General features: G+C 46.8%; 2 protein-coding genes and 3 non-coding genes across 5 annotated transcripts in view; all 5 read right to left on the bottom strand.

Annotated features, from left to right (window-relative positions):
- Positions 1–1,672: 1,672 nt before the first annotated feature.
- On the bottom strand, positions 1,673–8,724 carry RPS11 (ribosomal protein S11). The gene is made up of 5 exons (XM_042460672.1): positions 8,577–8,724; positions 6,851–6,982; positions 5,325–5,400; positions 3,988–4,117; positions 1,673–1,857 (listed from the first exon to the last, which is right to left on the bottom strand). Exons 1-5 carry the CDS (start codon positions 8,589–8,591, stop codon positions 1,734–1,736), a joined length of 477 nt encoding a protein of 158 aa, XP_042316606.1. The 5' UTR covers positions 8,592–8,724; the 3' UTR covers positions 1,673–1,733.
- On the bottom strand, positions 3,386–3,468 carry LOC121927457. Its single transcript, XR_006103223.1, has one exon. It is a non-coding gene; the product is annotated as a small nucleolar RNA SNORD35 (small nucleolar RNA).
- Positions 4,324–4,415, bottom strand: LOC121927456. The gene has a single exon (XR_006103222.1). It is a non-coding gene; the product is annotated as a small nucleolar RNA SNORD35 (small nucleolar RNA).
- Positions 5,803–5,897, bottom strand: LOC121927458. Its single transcript, XR_006103224.1, has one exon. It is a non-coding gene; the product is annotated as a small nucleolar RNA SNORD35 (small nucleolar RNA).
- A 3,948-nt stretch (positions 8,725–12,672) lies between the features above and the next one.
- LOC121925102 (olfactomedin-4-like) overlaps positions 12,673–17,055 on the bottom strand; it is a 9,580-nt gene continuing 5,197 nt past the window's right edge. The window contains exons 5-6 of the mRNA XM_042456863.1: positions 15,340–15,481; positions 12,673–13,475 (exon numbers count right to left, since the gene is read on the bottom strand). Coding sequence (XP_042312797.1) covers positions 12,673–13,475; positions 15,340–15,481 — 945 coding nt within the window. The remainder of the gene's footprint in view (positions 13,476–15,339; positions 15,482–17,055) is intronic.

Here is a 17,055-nt window from a genome sequence, read left to right as displayed (position 1 = left end):
TTTAAATGCCTTTTGTCCTTGGCAGCTTCTCTGCCTGCTTACCTGCTTCCTTCCTTCCTTCTCCTGGGAGTGAAGAAAGTACCTGCCTTCTCAGGGGACTTGGGTTGCATTGGGTACTACATGGAGAAGAAGCATTTAGGGTTTATTGATGGTGGGAGCCCCACATATGGCATTTCAACTGTTGCTGGAAGGATAAAACATGGACATCCAGAATCATAAGGCACTACAATTCCATTTTGAAAATATATACTGTATGGTTAGAATTCTGTTACTGGCATACACACGCGCAACTCAGGATAACACAAAAATGCTTTATGGATGTTGTACTAAAGGCACCAGATCCCTCCTGATCTTGGAAGCTAAGCAGGGTGAAGCCTTGTTAGTACTTGGATGGGAGACAGCCAGCTGTAGCCTACATTTCGGAACTGGCAAAACCACTTCTGAGTATTATTTCAGTAAGAAAACCTTATGAAAAAATCATGGGGTCATCATCAGGCAGTAGTCCCGAAACTGTGCCCTTTAAGGTATTTTGGACATCAGCTCCCAGAATCCCAGACTAGGGATGTCATATTGAGGAGGGAGCAAGCTTGTTTTCTGCTGCTCCAGAGACTAGGACCCGGAGCAATGGATGCAAACTGCAGGAAAAGATTCCACCTCAACATTAGGAGGCACTTTCTGAGAGTAAGGGCTGTTCGACAGTGGAACACACTTCCTAGGAGTGTAGTGGAGTCTCCCTCCTTGGAGGTCTTCAAGCAGAGGCTGGATGGCCATCTGTCAGGGATGCTTTGATTGTGATTTCCTGCATGGTAGAATGGGGTTGGACTGGATGGCCCTTGTGGTCTTTTCCAACTCTACAATTCTATGAGGAACGACTCAGGGAGCTGGGGATGTTTAGCCTGTAAAAACAAGGTTAAGAGGTGATATGATAGCCTTTGTTTTATTTGATGTCACATTGAGAAACCTTGTTTTCTGCTGCTCCAGAGAATTGTACTCGGAGCAATGGATGCAAGCTTCAGGAAAAGATTCCAGCTCAACATTAGAAGGAACTTCCTGAGTAAGAGCTGTTTGACTGTGGAACACACTCCCTCAGAGGACGGTGGAATCTCCTTCCTTGCAGGTCTTTAAACAGAGGCTGGATGGCCATCTGATGGGTATGCTTTGATTGAGAGTTCCTGCATGGCAGAATGGGCTTGGACCGGATGGCCCTTGGGGTCTCTTCCAACTCTACGGTTCTGATTCTAAGTATATTGCCATTCTGTTTTGGACTGTACGCAAAGAACGTGAGTGCTAGGTTTTTTTTCTGTTCAGAAAACAATGGTCACTCCAATAGCAATAGGTAATTTGGGAGTAATTGTGAAAGGACTGACAAAACTGACTGAATGAGACTGGTTTTGCTAAGACCTATTAGTTTCACAGTCTATCAGTTGTTTACCAACTAGAGATTTGGGTTCTAGATTTTGGAAACCAGTGAGGTATGACTGGACAAGGAGGCAGAACAATAATGCAATGTGCCATGTTATTATTGTTCTTCTGGTTATAGTGGGTGAATTACACAGCAATAAGTGTGGACTGAGCTGTGGCAATTCCAGCCATGGACCATTAAAAGAGACCACTCCCCAGATCCCCTTGCCTCCTCCTCCTTCCCCAGAACAACCAGGTCACTGGAGCCTGCTGGGTCTTTACAAAAGGTTTATTTGCACATCTCATGGAAAGCTGCTGCAAACAGGCTGCCTTTAGAACTTCTGGAACTGCTTCTTGGTGCCGGCTGCCTTGGTCACCTTCAGGACATTGAACCGGACAGTCTTGCTGAGGGGGCGGCACTCGCCCACCGTCACAATGTCTCCAATCTGCACATCCCTGGGAAGGGAACAAAGGTACAAGAGCTTTAAGGTAGGGCAGTGCAAAGCCAAGTAGTATGTTAACCCCCCCCCACCCCATATCCATAAAACTGAGTACAGTGGTACCTCGGGTTACGAAATTAATTCGTTCCGCGGCTAATTTCGTAACCCGAAAAACCTTCGTAACCTGAATTGCCATAGGCGCTAATGGGAAAAAATAGCTCTCTGCTGCCCTCCGGTGGCGAAATAGCGCCGAGGTTTTTTCGTAACCCGAAAAAACCTTCGTAAGCCGAAACAATAAATCCCTATGGGATTTTTTCGTATCCCGAAAAATTCGTAAGCTGGGTAATTCGTATCCCGGGGTACCACTGTAGAAGCCTCGCTCCTTGGGAGTGGTTGTGAGAGGCATCCAAAGAAGCAAGCACCTGGGACTCTGGAGGTCCACTGCACACACAAGCAGGAGAGGCTGTGGGGCAAGAGGGTCAGTTCCAAGGAGGAACACAGGAGCTCTTGGCAGGGAAAAGTCTTCAGAAAAGCACAACTCCTGGGAAGGCCTTAAGCAGCTCCATACTGCAGCTTAGAACAAGAGCCCCAAAGAAAATTAGCCACTCTTGGCCTCAAAGGAAACCTTTCCCATTAGGCAAAGGTGGGGGGAAACATGCAGTGGAGAAAGAAAGTGACAGTGTTGGGTGTCAGAGCACCTACAATCTTGCTTTGGGATGTTGCTGAGAACAGGCATGTAGCCAGTTGTCCCCCCACACACTGTGACTATGGTGGCTGTGGGGGACCAAAGAAAGTAAACTGACAATAAAAATCTGCTTCTGCATTTGTAATTACGAAGCTCCCCTCCGAGAACTGTGTCTGCCTCTCTCCAGCCCAGAATATGGCCCCACTTGCAGAATTATCGATCCACAAATGCCACTCTCAAGGAACTACTGGCACTATGGATAGCTTCCTCAGGATCTGCAATTGTGGATAAATAATACCTTGGGTGTTGTTTTATTATAATAATAGATATTTGTTGTATGGTTTGTTTGTTAATAAAAATATATTCTTTAAATAGTACCTTGCATGGAACCATTGGATGGAGCAGCCATGAAATGTGACAGGACAGAAAGATAGACTTTGGCAAAACTCTGAATATCCCAACTGTATTTGCTCTGCCAGACCCTTCTTTCTTTTCCACTATGCAAACAAGGTGACTTAAACTAATTGATCTTATACAGTGGTACCTCGGGATACGAAATACCCAGGTTACGAATTTTTCGGGATACGAAAAAATCCCATAGGGATTTATTGTTTCGGGTTACGAAAGTTTTTTCGGGTTACGAAAAAACTCCGCGCTGTTTTAAATGGAGCCGCGGCAGAGCCGCGGCTTTTTTCCCCATTAGCGCCTATGGCAATTCGGCTTATGAAGGTTTTTCGGGTTACGAAATTAGCCGCGGAACGAATTAATTTCGTAACCCGAGGCACCACTGTAATGCTTTGGAGGGTGCATATTCACCTCCCACCCAATCCACATTAGTGGAGAGTCACCCCTGAGCAAGGACTATGGTTCAGCAACTGCTCATTTGGCATTTTCAGCAGCAAGAAGCTCTGCAGACCATCGTGAATTGAGACATCATTACCAATGCCCTTGCTCAAGACCCACCAATGGCCTGGTGACAAAATGTCTTGGGACAGGACCGCACCTGCTCCAACTTCCTTTAAAATTGGCACACAACTCTGACCAACACAAAATTATCAGAGGTACAAAACCACAGGAAAGTAATTCACTGCACCACCTTTAAGAAATGTGTATATGTATCCATAAGTATTGCATGGGCATATTCTATTGTTGATATTTTTATTTAACTTTTAATAATTTTTTAACCTTCTGATCTTTTGTTTTATTGTTACATTGCTTATCATTGATTTTTCTTTTGGTCTGTATTAGCTGTCTGATTGATCAACAAGCTTCAACTATATACAGCTCCACCTCATCTGCAATCCCACGTGTTAAGACACTCTCAAGGAGAAATGTTTCTTTTGAGGGTCTCGAAAACCAGAAACCCTACAGGAACCAGCATGCTTTCAGGCTCCCAAGAACCTCCGGATCTCTGCCCTCTGCCCCCAAAGACAGAAGGAAACACTCCAGATGTCCCCTCACCTGAAACAAGGGGACAGGTGCACCGACATGTTTTTGTGGCGCTTTTCAAAGCGGTTGTACTTGCGAATATAGTGCAAGTAGTCCCTTCGGATGACGATGGTGCGCTGCATCTTCATTTTGGTGACCACACCTGAGGGGAGGAAGAGAAAAGATGATTGTTGGGCCACACACATTTATACTAATGTGGAACTCAGCACTTGTACAATGTGTTAGACAATTGCCCCCAATGGGTACTCATTTTACCAACCTACAAAAGGATGGAAGGCTGTATCTCACTTCTTCCACCCCAGACATAACAGTGTTTCAAAATAGAACAAGCACATCCCCAGGTTCCTTCAAAAGGCATCAGCTAAGACACATGTCAGTTTAATCAGAACCCCATTCACTGTGGGGTTCAGCAGACCATCGTGAGATAAACATCACTTGCAATTTGGGAACCTTGGGAATAGATAATAGAATGGGGCGGTCAGCAGAAGCTTTTAGGTCACCCACAGTAAAGCCATGCCCCGCTGCTTAATTTTTGGCCCGCAAGAGATTGAACGGGTTACTGAACTGTGCACAGATTATAACATCTGAAGATGGATGTGGCTGTGACTGTCAAGCCCATGAAAAGATCTTGTCTGAGTTCTGATGCCCTGCAGCCACTCACACAAAACCATAAAGCTGCGAGTTCAATGGCAGCAAAAGGGCTCAAGCTTGACTCAGACTTGCATCTTTCTGAGGTTGCTAAAATGAGTCCCCAGATTGTTGGGGGCAATGAGCTTACAGTTGTAAACCACTTAGACACTGTTAGTTCAGTATGAAGCAGTATATAAATGAAGCTGCTTGTTTGTTTTGTCCTGCTCACTATCAATGAGAAATCATGTAAAATATGGGGTAATAGCCCAGAACTGTCTCAGGAAGTGGACATGTAAATGTCAGTATCTTTGGCTCTCTGACGATGAACAGAGAAGCTGCCCCACTATCTGTCCAGGCCATCTTCCATCCAATCCAGTTTTGAGGGCTTTACCCCTACAGGTTATCGCAAAAGTCTTCAACAACTCAGATAAGTGGAGTTCCTCTACTGTGACCATTTTGCAGCTTTAAGCTCCTTCTGTTTCCATGTTACTGTGATGTCAGTGTGCTGTACTTCTACACCATCCCACACTCTGGAGCCTGATAAGATGGTGCCATGAAGACAGCTGTGGACAGAGTCACTGTGTAGCATGAATAATTCTCTGACTAAATAGAGAAAAATGTGTCTGCAGAAGAACAAGACTACATGGAGCTTGAGAAAAATGCCACCCTAAGAATGTATTCACACCTTGCCCTCAGTGGCACAACACAATGTCTCCTACCTGAAAGGATGCGGCCTCGAATCGAGACATTACCAGTGAATGGGCATTTCTTGTCAATGTAGGTGCCCTCGATGGCCTGGAAGCAAAGAGACCATTATATGAGCAGATTCCATCAAGGAAGAAAGGAAGGTAAACAGGGGGAAAAAAAGAGTCTCTCTATTCCAAATCACATCATGATATTTGCCAAAGCATCCTTGCCTTCTGGAGGCAGCCTTCAGCAAATGGAACCACATGAAACAAGGGCTGCTTTTCAGTCCATTTTCAAGGGGAAATCTCCTCTGACTGCATTTTCAAGCAGGAAAATAAAGTGCAATGAGGCCCTTGATATCTGCTGGGGTTTCGTTCTAGGACACCCCCCACAGATACCAAGATCTGTGGCTGCTTAACTCTCGTGTGCCTTTTTAGCTGGGGTGGTCCAGTCCAAACACACACAGCCTTACTGAGAACGAGACCCCAACTAAAGACCCCTCTGGCATCACAGCTGACTTCAGTTAGGGCCTCTTGGCCGCTCTCGTCAAAGCCTCTTCACCAGTGAGGCTTGGAAGACCATCGTGAGAATGTACATCATGTGTCAGCACCAGGAGGAAAGAATCATAGAATCCTAGAGTTGGAAGAGACCACAAGGGCCATCCAGTCCAACCTCATTCTGCCATGCAGGAACTCTCAATCAAAGCACCCCCAACAGATAAGACATCCAGCCTCTTGTTTAAAGACCTCCAAGGAGGGAGACTCCACCACTCTCCACTGAGAAAGTGTGTTCCACTGTCAAACAGCCCTTAATGTCAGCAAGTTCTTCCTAATGTTTTGGGGAAATCTCTTTTCCTGCAGCTTGCATCCATTGCTCCATTGTTTCCTTTTCTCTGGAGCAGCAGAAAACCAGCTTGCTCCCTCCTCAATATGACATTCATTCAAATACTTAAAGAGGGCTATCATATCATCCCTTAACCTTCTCTTCTCCAGACTAAACATCCCCAGCTCCCTAAGTCCTTCCTGAAAGGGCTTCATGGTTTCCAGGCCCTTCACCATTTTGGTGGCTCTGTTTTGGACACATGGCTCCAGTTTCTCAACATCCTTTTTAATTGTGGGTCCCAGAACTGGACACAGTATTCCCGGTGAGGCCTGACCAAAGCTGAATAGAGTGGTACTATGACTTCCCTTAGAGACTATACTAGAAATAGCCTATACATTGTGGACAGGGGACCCTATTGTAAAAAGATGTCTCTTTGTACCCCAAATCCTTTACTGTAGCTCACATTAAGGCATTTGCTGCCAGGGTCAAATCATAATAAGGCAAAAGGGCAGCGCAAGCCACAATAAAAAAAGCTTCTTGTTGCACAGAATTATGTGATGACCACCTCCTAAGCTGATTTGAAACACATTACTATTAAGTGTTTTTCACTTGATTCGTTTCTCACCTATCTCCCCCCCCAAAAAAACTTGCAAAATGCACAAAACAGGGGTTCCCTGTGTCTCCACACATTCCCAGAAGCCACTGCTCCGCTCCCAGCACCGCAGGAGGCCATTACCTCTTTGGGGGTCTTGAAGCCCAGTCCAATGTTCTTGTAATAGCGAGGGAGCTTCTCCTTGCCAGTGTCCCCCAGAAGCACTCGCTTCTTGTTCTGGAAGATGGTGGGCTGCTTCTGGTAAGCCCTCTCCGTCTGTATTTAGGGGAGGAGAGAAAAGGAAGGAATAGACCAGGTTTAGGAAAGAAAACGAGGATCAAAGCAAGGGAAGAGAAGAGGAAAGAGGCCAAGGAGGAACGCCAGGCTGGAATCTGCAAAAGGTCTTGGTGAGTCCAAGGAAGAGTTTCTGGCTTTGTGTGGCTTTTTAATGCAAGGTCTGACACACACAAAAACACACACACACTTCACCTGGAGATTTTGCAAAACTAGGAACCAAGAAATAGCCTCAAAATATACTGGCTTGAGCCCATTTGGGAGAACGGCTGGATATAAACCAGCCAATCATCCCAAGCCAGGTGCTGAACCACTATGAGGTCAACCTGAGAGTCAGTGGATCTATCCCAAATTGGAGTAACAGAAGGATGGCTGAAGTCAAAGGCTTTCCATAGTTGTTTTGTTGCGTCGTTCTCTCAAGATGAAAGCCACAGATGCTGCTGAAACGTCAGGAATGCTTTCTTCCAGAAGACGGCCACATAGCCCCCAAAAACAACAGTTTTCAGAGATCTTGTGGCCCCTTTGAGACTAATTGAGAGAAAGAGGTTGGCAGCATGAGCTTTGCTGGACTGAAGATGCATTTGGATCAGAGGGTCATAAACCACAGAATTGGAAGAGACCCCCAGAAGGGCCCTGATCCATTCCAAGGCCCTTCTTCTGCCGATCAGGAACTCCCAATCAAAGCATCCCCATTGAGAGAGAGCCTCCAAGGAAGGAGGCTGCACCACCATCTCCATTGAGGAAGGAGTGTCTTCCTCTGCCAAACAGCCCTCCTAATGTTGGAGTGGAGCCTCTTTCCCTGCACTCTGCATGCGTTGCTCCATTGGGTCCGGCATCTACTGCTTCGTATTCTAGTCTCTGGAGCATCGGAAAAGAAGCTTGCTCCCTGCTCAGCGCTGACCTCACTCCCAATATTTTAGCAGGGCTCCTGCTATATCGCCTCTTCACCTTCACTTCCAAAGGTAAAGATGCCTGGCTCCCTCCGTCTTTCCTCATAGGAGGCCTTTCGTACAGAACCAGACAAGTCATGCTTCTGAGACCTAACAAGTTCTCACTAACGATGAGCTGGAATCCCTTTCCCTGGAGCTTGCCTCCATTGGGTCCTATTCTCTGGAGCAGCAGGAAAGAAGCTGGCTCCCTTCCCATCATCGCCTCCCCTCTCGGCCTTCTCTCCTCAGGCTAAGCCCCCCAGCAGCTCCCTGAGCCTCTCCTGAAAGGGCTTCATGGCTTCCAGGCCCTTCGCCATTTTGGGCACATGGCTCCCCTTTTAAAAGCAAAAGGAACTTTTCCGGCTCCGTTCCAGTTCGATCCTCGGAGGAGAGAGAGAGAGAGAGAGAGAAGGGCCGATGGAGGCCTGGAAGGCAGCCCAGAGAAGGGGCCCAGGGCGGACTCGGACTCTCGGCTGCAACACCCAGAATCCACCGCAGGGAAGGGAGCGGGGCCCCGGAGAAAGTAACTTCTCCTGGAATAAGAAATTAGACACAGACACAGCTCCCCCTCCCCAAAAAGGCCCGGCGTTGCTAGGCAACCGGGAGCCCCCAAAGCCACCCTCATCGAAAGGCCTGGAGCGCCTCACCTGAGTGTCCGCCATCTTGAGCCGCGCGAGGCGAAAAGAGGCCTCGCGGGGCACGACGGGAAACTTTATCCCTGGGTTGGGGAAGGAAAGCGGAAGTGACGACTCATGGACGGCGACGCTCTAGGCTGCTCTCTCTATTACTCTACTGCGGAGGGCAGAAATTCAGTCAGAAGTGTTGGCGGCGCTCTAGGCTCCTCTCTATCACTCCGCTGCCGAGGGCGGAAAGGGACGCGACGCTCTAGGCGCGGCGTTCTCTACGGCGCTCGCGACGTCACCCTCCTTCCAAGACGCTCTTTCGCTCTCAGGCTCCTTTCCCTCACCTCGGCACTTCCGGCTGTTTTAGGACGCGCCTGCGCAGAAGCGTCAGGAGCAGAGCCGCCATTTGCGGGGCGAAGATAGTGAAAAGGAGGAGGAAAAAGAGGGAGGTGGAGGAGGAATAAGAGCGCCTCCGCTCCCAGTTTCAGAACGATCGCAGCTACGCTTCCAATTGGATCCGCAGTTGTGCCCAGAAGGGCTGAAACAGGCCCCTTTCCCTCCCTCAGTGTTGCCAATCTGGTGCCTTTCACACGAAAAGGGGTTTTTTAAAGGCTTTTGGTGTGATTTTGGTGCCTGGCTCTATTTCGGTGCAGATTTGGTGACTTCTGCCCATTTCAGCTCCAGCCGCAGCGAGGCTGACTGCAGAGCAACCAACCCTTTGGAGTGTCACTCACTCACAGCTTTCAGCCAATCAGAGAGAGGACTGGATCATAGACTCATAGAATCATAGAGTTGGAAGAGACCCCAAGAAGGGCCCTGATCCAGTCCAAGCCCTTTCTTCTGCCATGCAGGAACTCTCCATCAAAGCATCCCCATTGACAGATGGCCATCCAGCCTCTGTTTAAAGACAGCCTCCAAGGAGGGAGACACTATCGTCCTTCAAGGGAGCATCTTCCACTGTCGAACAGCCCTTACTCTCAGGAAGTTCCTCCTAATGTTCAGGTGGAATCTCTTTTCCTGTAGCTTGCATCCATTGTTCCGGGTCCTGTTCTCTGGAGCAGCAGAAAACAAGCTTGCTCCCTCTTCAATATGACACCCCTTCAAATATTGAAAAAGGGCCATCATATCACCTCTTAACCTTCTCTTCTCCAGGCTAAACATCCCCAGCTCCCTAAGTCTCTCCTCATAGGGCTTCATGGTTTCCAGACCCTTCACCATTTTTGTCGCCCTCCTTTGGACACATGGCTCCAGTTTCTCAATGTCCTTTTTGAATTGTGGCGCCCAGAACTGGACACAATATTCTAGGTGGGGCCTGACCAAAGCAGAATAGAGTGGCACTATTACTTCTCTTGATCTAGACACTATACTTCTATTGATGCAGCCTAAAATAGCATTGGCCTTTTTAGCTGCCGCATCACACTGTTGACTCATGTTCAACTTGTGGTCTACTTGGACTCCTAGATCCCTTTCACACGTAGTTTCATTCAGCCAGGTGTCACCCATCCTATATCTGTGCATTTTATTTTTCTGCCCTAAGTGCAATACCTTACATTTCTCTGTGTTGAATTTCATTTTGTTAGCTTTGGCCCAGTTTTCTAATCTGTTCAGGTCATTTTGAATCCTGTCCTCTGGAGTATTAGCTATTCCCCCTAATTTGGTGTCATCTGCAAATTTGATAAGTATGCTCCCAATTCTGTCATCCAGGTCATTGATAAAGATGTTGAATAGCACTGGGCCCAGGACAGAGCCCTGTGGGACCCCACTGGTCACTTCCCTCCAGGATGAAAAGGAGCCATTGCTGACCATCCTTTGGGTTCGGCCGGTCAACCACTTACAAATCCATGTAACAGTTCCTTTGTCTAGCCCACATTTTACAAGCTTGTTTGCAAGAATGTCATGGGGAACCTTGTCAAAGGCCTTAGTGAAATCAAGATATACTATATCCACAGCATTCCCTTCATCTAACAAGATGGTCATTTTATCAAAGAAAGAGATTAGGTTTGTCTGGCATGACTTCTTTCTCTGAAACCTATGTTGACTTTTTGTGATTATGGCATTGCCTTCTAGATGGAGAAAACTCTCTCTCCCTCTCTCTCAGCTCCTGACTCCCTCTGAGAGCCAGGCTACAGAGCAACCAATCCTGTTGGGAGTCACACTAACAGCCAATCAGAGAGAGGACAGTGGTTGTCCCCGCCCTCAGGAAAAGCTCAGCCCACTCTCCTTGCTCTGTGCCAGGGAATCCTGGGAATTGTAGTTTGTTGTCACACCAGAGTTTGCTGAGAGAGAAGGTTAAATGTCTCACAAAGCTATACTTCCCAGGATTCCCTAGCACTGAGCCAGGGCAATTAAAGGGGTGTCAAACTGGATTATTTCTGCAGTGCAGTTGCAGCCGAACATGTTTCTATTTGGCACAAAGCTTCCTGGACCCCCTTCATGTCAAAATAAACATCTTAAAAGTATTAGAAGGACTGAAATATTCTTTGTTTGGTTTTAATGGTAATTTTGAGAGTTGAAATAAGTTACAATTATTTTTATTCAATTAGGGCTCCGTTTATTTGCAAAAGATCCGCCATTTTAACATTACGGGAATTTTCCGGGAATTTTGACTGAATATTTGGTGTGATGTGGGGGGATTCAGTGTGTTTTGGTCAAACGTTTGGGGAAATATCTTCAAGGCTTGTTGGCAACACAATTTTCAAGGCGCTGCGAGGCAAAATGGCACTTGCCTTGGGAAATAAAGCTGGCTTATTGGCCCAATCTCCATCTCTCTGAGGCTGCTTTGTCCCTCTCTCAGCCGGGCTGCAGCCCAGGAGCCCCACATCCTTCCCCTCAAGGCAGGACAGGCCTTTGGTCCCCTTCATCGACCAAACTGCTGCATTTACCCAAGAAACACCAGATAAGACTAGGCGGCTTTTCAGACACTTTTGGGAACCCCAGCATTCCTGTCTAAGAGCTGACAGACTACAGACACGATGACGGCCATGATGAAGATTGGAAGGGCGTCACACTGAGGACAGAGCGAGCTTGTTTCCTGCTGCTCCAGAGAATAGGACCAGAGCTACTAGGAAACAGATTCCACCTGATCCAAAATGGTGGAGGGCCTGGAAACCATGAAGCCCTATGAGGAAGGACTCAGGGAGCTGGGATGTTTAGCCTAGAGAAGAGAAGGTTAAGAGGTGATATGATGATAGCCCTGTTTAAATATTTGAAGGGATGTCATACTGAGGAGGGAGCAAGATTGTTTTCTGCTGCTCCAGAGAACAGGACACAATGGAGCAATGGATGCAAGCTCCAGGAAAAGAGATTCCAGCTCAACATTAGGAGGAACCTCCTGAGAGTAAGGGCTGTCCAACAGCGGAAGACGCTCCTTCCTCGGAGATTTTGGTGGAGTCTCCCTCTTTGGAGGCCTTTAAGCAGAGGCTGGAGGGCCATCTGTTGGATCTGCCTACAAAAGGGGTCTGTAGCCTCACAAAGGATGGAGAGATGCTAAATTGCAATGCATGTATCTTTTTTGTGTGGCCAATGGATGTTAAATTTCCCAAACTTTGGGGACCCCCCATTTGACCCATCATGGCCAGGAAGAGGAGGCACCAGCCTACAACAAGAGAGACCCCTCTATGCCATCTGAACTATGAACAAAACAGCAAAATGCAGGGCCAACAACTTCCATTTCCCGCTTCTTGTTTGGTTTGTAACAGACTGCCTGATGAAGAAGCCAGTGAAATCTTGCAGCATGTATTTTGTGTGTTTTGGTTGGTCCAATAAAGGTATCCCTGTTTGGTGGGTTTTTGTTGCATCCGTGATCCAGAGAATGTAATCTTTTTGCTGCAACCCAGCCCTACGCTCTTATTTAGGCTCCCTCTGCTTTCATTTTGGGAAGACATGCACAGGCATCGCTCACTGCCTCAAGACTGCAAGACACACTCATAATTTTGCTCTTATGATTTATTTTCACTGTTACAATTTTATATCCATACGGAAACAGACCACCGCTGTTATACATGTCAACATACATATGTATTTTGTTTTTAAATCATAGGCACGATTGGTCAGCAGCTACAGAGAGAGAAAGCCAAGAAGCCCAAGCAAAGCAGACAGGCAAGGAGGAGAGGTGTGCCGCTCATGGAGAGGGCAGCGCCTGGAACTCCAGGTCGTACATCATCAAGAAGCCATCGTTGTAGACGTACAACTTGTGGTCTGCAGGGTGGTAGTTGACCCCTTGGATCGTGCGAAACGGCTTGCTGAAGGTGATGCTTGTCCGGCCTTCCTTCCCGGTGTTGGTGTCAAAGGTGTAGAAGACCTCCTCTTGGATCGTGTTCATGGAGCGGGTGACGTAGAGGACCCCGCAGGCGATGAAGGCGCTCGAGGCAGAAGGCTTGTACTGCCGCGTGGTCCAGGTCTTCTGCACCTCCAGCGTGGTTTCGTTGAGCTTGCTGATCACGATGTTCCCAGTGTTGGACTCGGTGGAGTAAATGGCCCACAAGCTCGTCTCGTCCACAGCTAAGTCTATGTCTTGCCAAGACACGCCGGCGTAGGAGAAGCGGTTGGCGTACACAGCTCCTGGGATGCCCTTTTTCATGAGCACTGAGTTGGTGTTCACATCGTATTTGTACACATGATTGGTGTCATACTGGTTAAAGTAAAGGGCATTCTTGTACATGGTGGCTCCACTCCCTTGCCCATACCAATAAGCAAGGGTTTTAGATGGCCTGTACAATAATAAGTTATCATAGGAGGAATAGAGATAAATGTGTTGCATTAGCTTTGCGTCGTCCAGAGCAGTCACCCAATAGATTTCCTTTGCAGGATTGCCTGGAAAGTAATCTTTGCCCCAAACACCGTAGGGATAACCGGACCCTCTCCAGTTCCACTCAACTGGGTACGGCTTGCTGATGTTCACAAGGCCTCCATGTTTACATGAACCTGGAATTGGGGGGGACAGGAGAGAAAACAGAGGTTATTGAAGCCACTGGGAGAAGCCTGTGGTCCTTCTTTGGTGGCCCCCAGTAGAAAGGGGAGGTGAATGGATGAGAGAGGGATTGCAGCTCTGGGACAGCACTGCTCTATGAATGACCATTTTGAATATTTCTTTGAATTTCTGTTTTAAAAGATTGGGTTTTATCCATGCCTGGGGCTGATGGAGAGGCAGAGAAACCTCCTGAGCAGCCTCTCCGTGAAATGTCAAAACGGGCTGAATGGAGAAGAAACCGGTTTGTCCCCAGCCTCTGGTGCAGTGGCTCCCAACTTTTGGTCCTCCATTTGTTTTGGACTTCAGCTCCCAGAAGCCAACTGTCCCAACAGTTAGGAATTATAGGAGCTGAAGTCCAAATCGAGCAAAGGACCAAAGGTTGGGAACCACTCCTCTAGTTTAGAGGAAAGAACTTTTAAGGCCCCAAGAAGCCTGTAAGCAGAATAAAGAACGTGGGGAATGCTTTGAAGGAAGCACTGTTGAGTCTTAGCTCTTCCTAGAAGATGCATGTTCAGCCACTCTTCTAACTGGATAATCTGATCATTCCCTTCCATTTATGGTTGCATTATTATTATTATTATTTTGCCATTGTGCAGCCAACAACCTCAATTCATGGTTGCCTAAATGGACATCCAAATTTCACCTAGACTCCATGCTTTTGATAGTCCAGACCAGAAGAGAGCCATCAAATCTGCTGGATTTACCTATGTGTTGGCTCCCCACCCAACAATTTATTCAGTGGATCTACTCTAGTTGAGACTAACCAAGAGGATCCCAGTCCTGCTGTTGAGAAGTCTTGGATGGTGTGTAATTATTTGTCAGGCCTTCTGTAGGTTCTCCATTGCACAATGAGACAAGGAGCAGCAAGCACATGGGAAGGGACGCCATCAGATTTGCACAACGGGAGTTGCTGTGTAGTTTGACAACTGCATTAACTATATAAATATAGAATCCAGCTACATACCCATGTTATTCTGTAAGTTCAGGCCAATGTGATTCTAGGCTGCATCAATAGAAGTAAAGTGTCTAGAACAAGTGAATTAATAACACCAATCTATCTGCTTTGGACAGGTTTCACCTGGAATAATCCCATGTCCAGTTCTGGACCCCACCATTAAAAAAGGATGTTGAGAAACTGGAGCCATGTGTCCAAAGGAGGGCCACCAAAATGGTGAAGGGCCTGGAAACCATGAAGCCCTACGAGGAATGACTTAGGGAGCTGGGGATGTTTAACCTGGAGAAGAGATGGCTGAGAGGTGATCGGATAGCCCTGTTCAAGTATATGAAGGAGTGTCACATTGAGGAGGGAGCAAGCTTGTTTTCTGCTGCTCAAGACAACAGGACACAGAGCAATGGATGCAAGCTGCAAGAAAAGAGATGCTATCTCAACATTAGGAAGAACTTCCTGACGATAAGAGCTGTTGAATAGTGGAACACACTCCCTTGGAGGCTGGTGGAGTCCATCTTGAAGATGGAGCAAGCCTGTTTTCTGCTGCTCCAGAGACTGGGAAATGGTGCAATGGGTTTGAACTACACGAAAGAGATTCTATCTCAACCTTAGGAGGAATGTCTTGACAGTGAGAGCCGTTCAACAGTGGAATGCTCTCCCTCAGAGAGTGATGGAGTTTCCTTGGGATGTTTTTAAACAGAGACTGGATGGCCATCTGTCAAGGATGCTTTGATTGAGATTTCCTGCATGGCAGAATGGGGTTGGACTGGGTGGCCTTTCTTGGGGTCTCTTCCAACTCTAGGATTCTATGATTCAGTCCCCTCCTCCCCCTTTTCGCTGCAGTTAGAGGGAGAAGCCCCAATGCTGACCTGGTTCCACCTGCTGTCCAGCTCCGGCCTCTTCGCAGTCCTTCAGCCGCTGCTTCAAGGTGACAATCTCCCTCCGGATGGCCAGGAGGTTGTTCTTGTCCAGGCTTTCCAGATGAGTCACCATCAGGCTCATGTTCTTGATCTGGAGAAAGAGAAGAGGAGAGAAGAAAGAGGAGGATGAGAGGAAGGCACCAATGGAGGAAGAAGTCCTTCTCTGAACCCCACTGCCTTCCTGGTGGATGCAAGGGATCCAGGGTCTTCTTAGTGGGGTGCTCCCAGGCCTCCAACCCCCTTCCAAGAGAAGTTAGGATGATCCCCAGCCCTGTTCTTCTTACGCCAGCAAGTGAAAACTTTCCTATCCCAACAGGATTTTAAGGAATTGACTGCAAGAGGCTTCTGAAGGTGTCTTGTTTTTTATATGCTGACCTTTGATGGTTTTTTAAATGGTTCTGAGGTATACAGTATATTGTTTATTCTTTTTATTTAAATATTGTTCATTATTTATTATTGATACACACAAACACACACATAGTGGGCCCTTGGTATCTGCTGGGGTTTGGTCCCAGGATCCCCCGCAGATACCAAAATCCATGGATGCTCAAGTCCCATTAAATATAATGGCAGTAAAATGGTGTCCCTTATATAAAAGGGCAAAATCAAGGTTTGCCTATAGGGACTGGTATATTTTAAAGTACAAATGCCTAGAGAAGCATTCTCTCTAGAAACTCCTAGGTCTTCTAGCACAACTCTATGGTCAATATCTGCCAGAGGTTGACCGTAGAATAGCACTGGAGGACCTACAAATGCCTCTGAGAAGTGATCCCTAGGAATCTAGCTCCTCCAGTTCGAAGATATAGCTGTGTTAGTCTGTAGAATCGGTCGTAGAGAGATCTTATAGCACCTTTAGCATGAGCTTTCCTAGACTTCAGTCAGCTTCCTCGGATGTTTTTATGTGCCCTTGGTGTGTGAGAATGTCAATTCAAATTCAAAATCCTTTGTGTATGGAAATGAAGTGGCATCTTAAGGATGGTCATTTGTAAACAAAGGCTTTGTAAACAAGCCTAGATGTGTGGAAAGAAGGAAGTAGCAAGCTCAGTTTTAGCAATGGTGATTTGTGAACAAAAGCATGGTATGAAGTGGTAGATCCAGTTTGGCAATGGAAACTAGCCACCTCCATTTCATTGGGAAGCCGGGGTATAAATAAATGTATTATTATTAGTCTGAAGATGAAGAGGGTCCTACACTCCTCTATTCTCTTCACTTACAGGCTAGTTTCCATCCGGTATTGACATTCCCACTCACCAAGGGCATATATAGGTCTGTCCCTGGTTTACCGTGCCACCAAATGCATCTGAGGAAGTAGACTTGGAAGCGCATGCTGCCAATTTCTTTCTTTCAGTTAGTCTCAAAGGGGCTACAAGACCTCTCTACAACTAGCTCCTCCAGGGTAACTCTTATGGTAAACGTCCAGCAGATTTGCGCTAAAGATTCCTAGAGAAAACATATTAATCAAAGCCATAAATGTTCAGATCCGGAAAAGTCAAAGCCGCAGATGAGGAGGGCGGACTTTTATGGATATGTTTACTGGTGTATCTTTATGTTTTTGGTCTGTTCTGGTTCTAATATTCTGCAAGCAGAGTGTCAATTCTGGGGGAAAGGCGCATTATTATTATTATTATTATTATTATTATTATTATTATTATTATTATTATTATT

This window comes from Sceloporus undulatus, chromosome 3, assembly GCF_019175285.1.
Source record: "Sceloporus undulatus isolate JIND9_A2432 ecotype Alabama chromosome 3, SceUnd_v1.1, whole genome shotgun sequence".
Classification (NCBI taxonomy): domain Eukaryota; kingdom Metazoa; phylum Chordata; class Lepidosauria; order Squamata; family Phrynosomatidae; genus Sceloporus; species Sceloporus undulatus.
The sequence above is the reverse complement of the archived record's forward strand: the minus strand, read 5'-3'. Positions and strand labels throughout refer to the sequence as shown.

What these genes read in the sequence shown, in the direction of transcription:
- RPS11 (XM_042460672.1), bottom strand. An exon ending in TCGAGGCCGCATCCTTTCAG is followed by an intron (nt 4,118 to 5,324) that starts GTAGGAGACATT and finishes TCCTCCCCTCAG; the next exon opens with GTGTGGTCACCAAAATGAAG. An exon ending in CACCTGTCCCCTTGTTTCAG is followed by an intron (nt 1,858 to 3,987) that starts GTGAGGGGACAT and finishes TTCCCTTCCCAG; the next exon opens with GGATGTGCAGATTGGAGACA.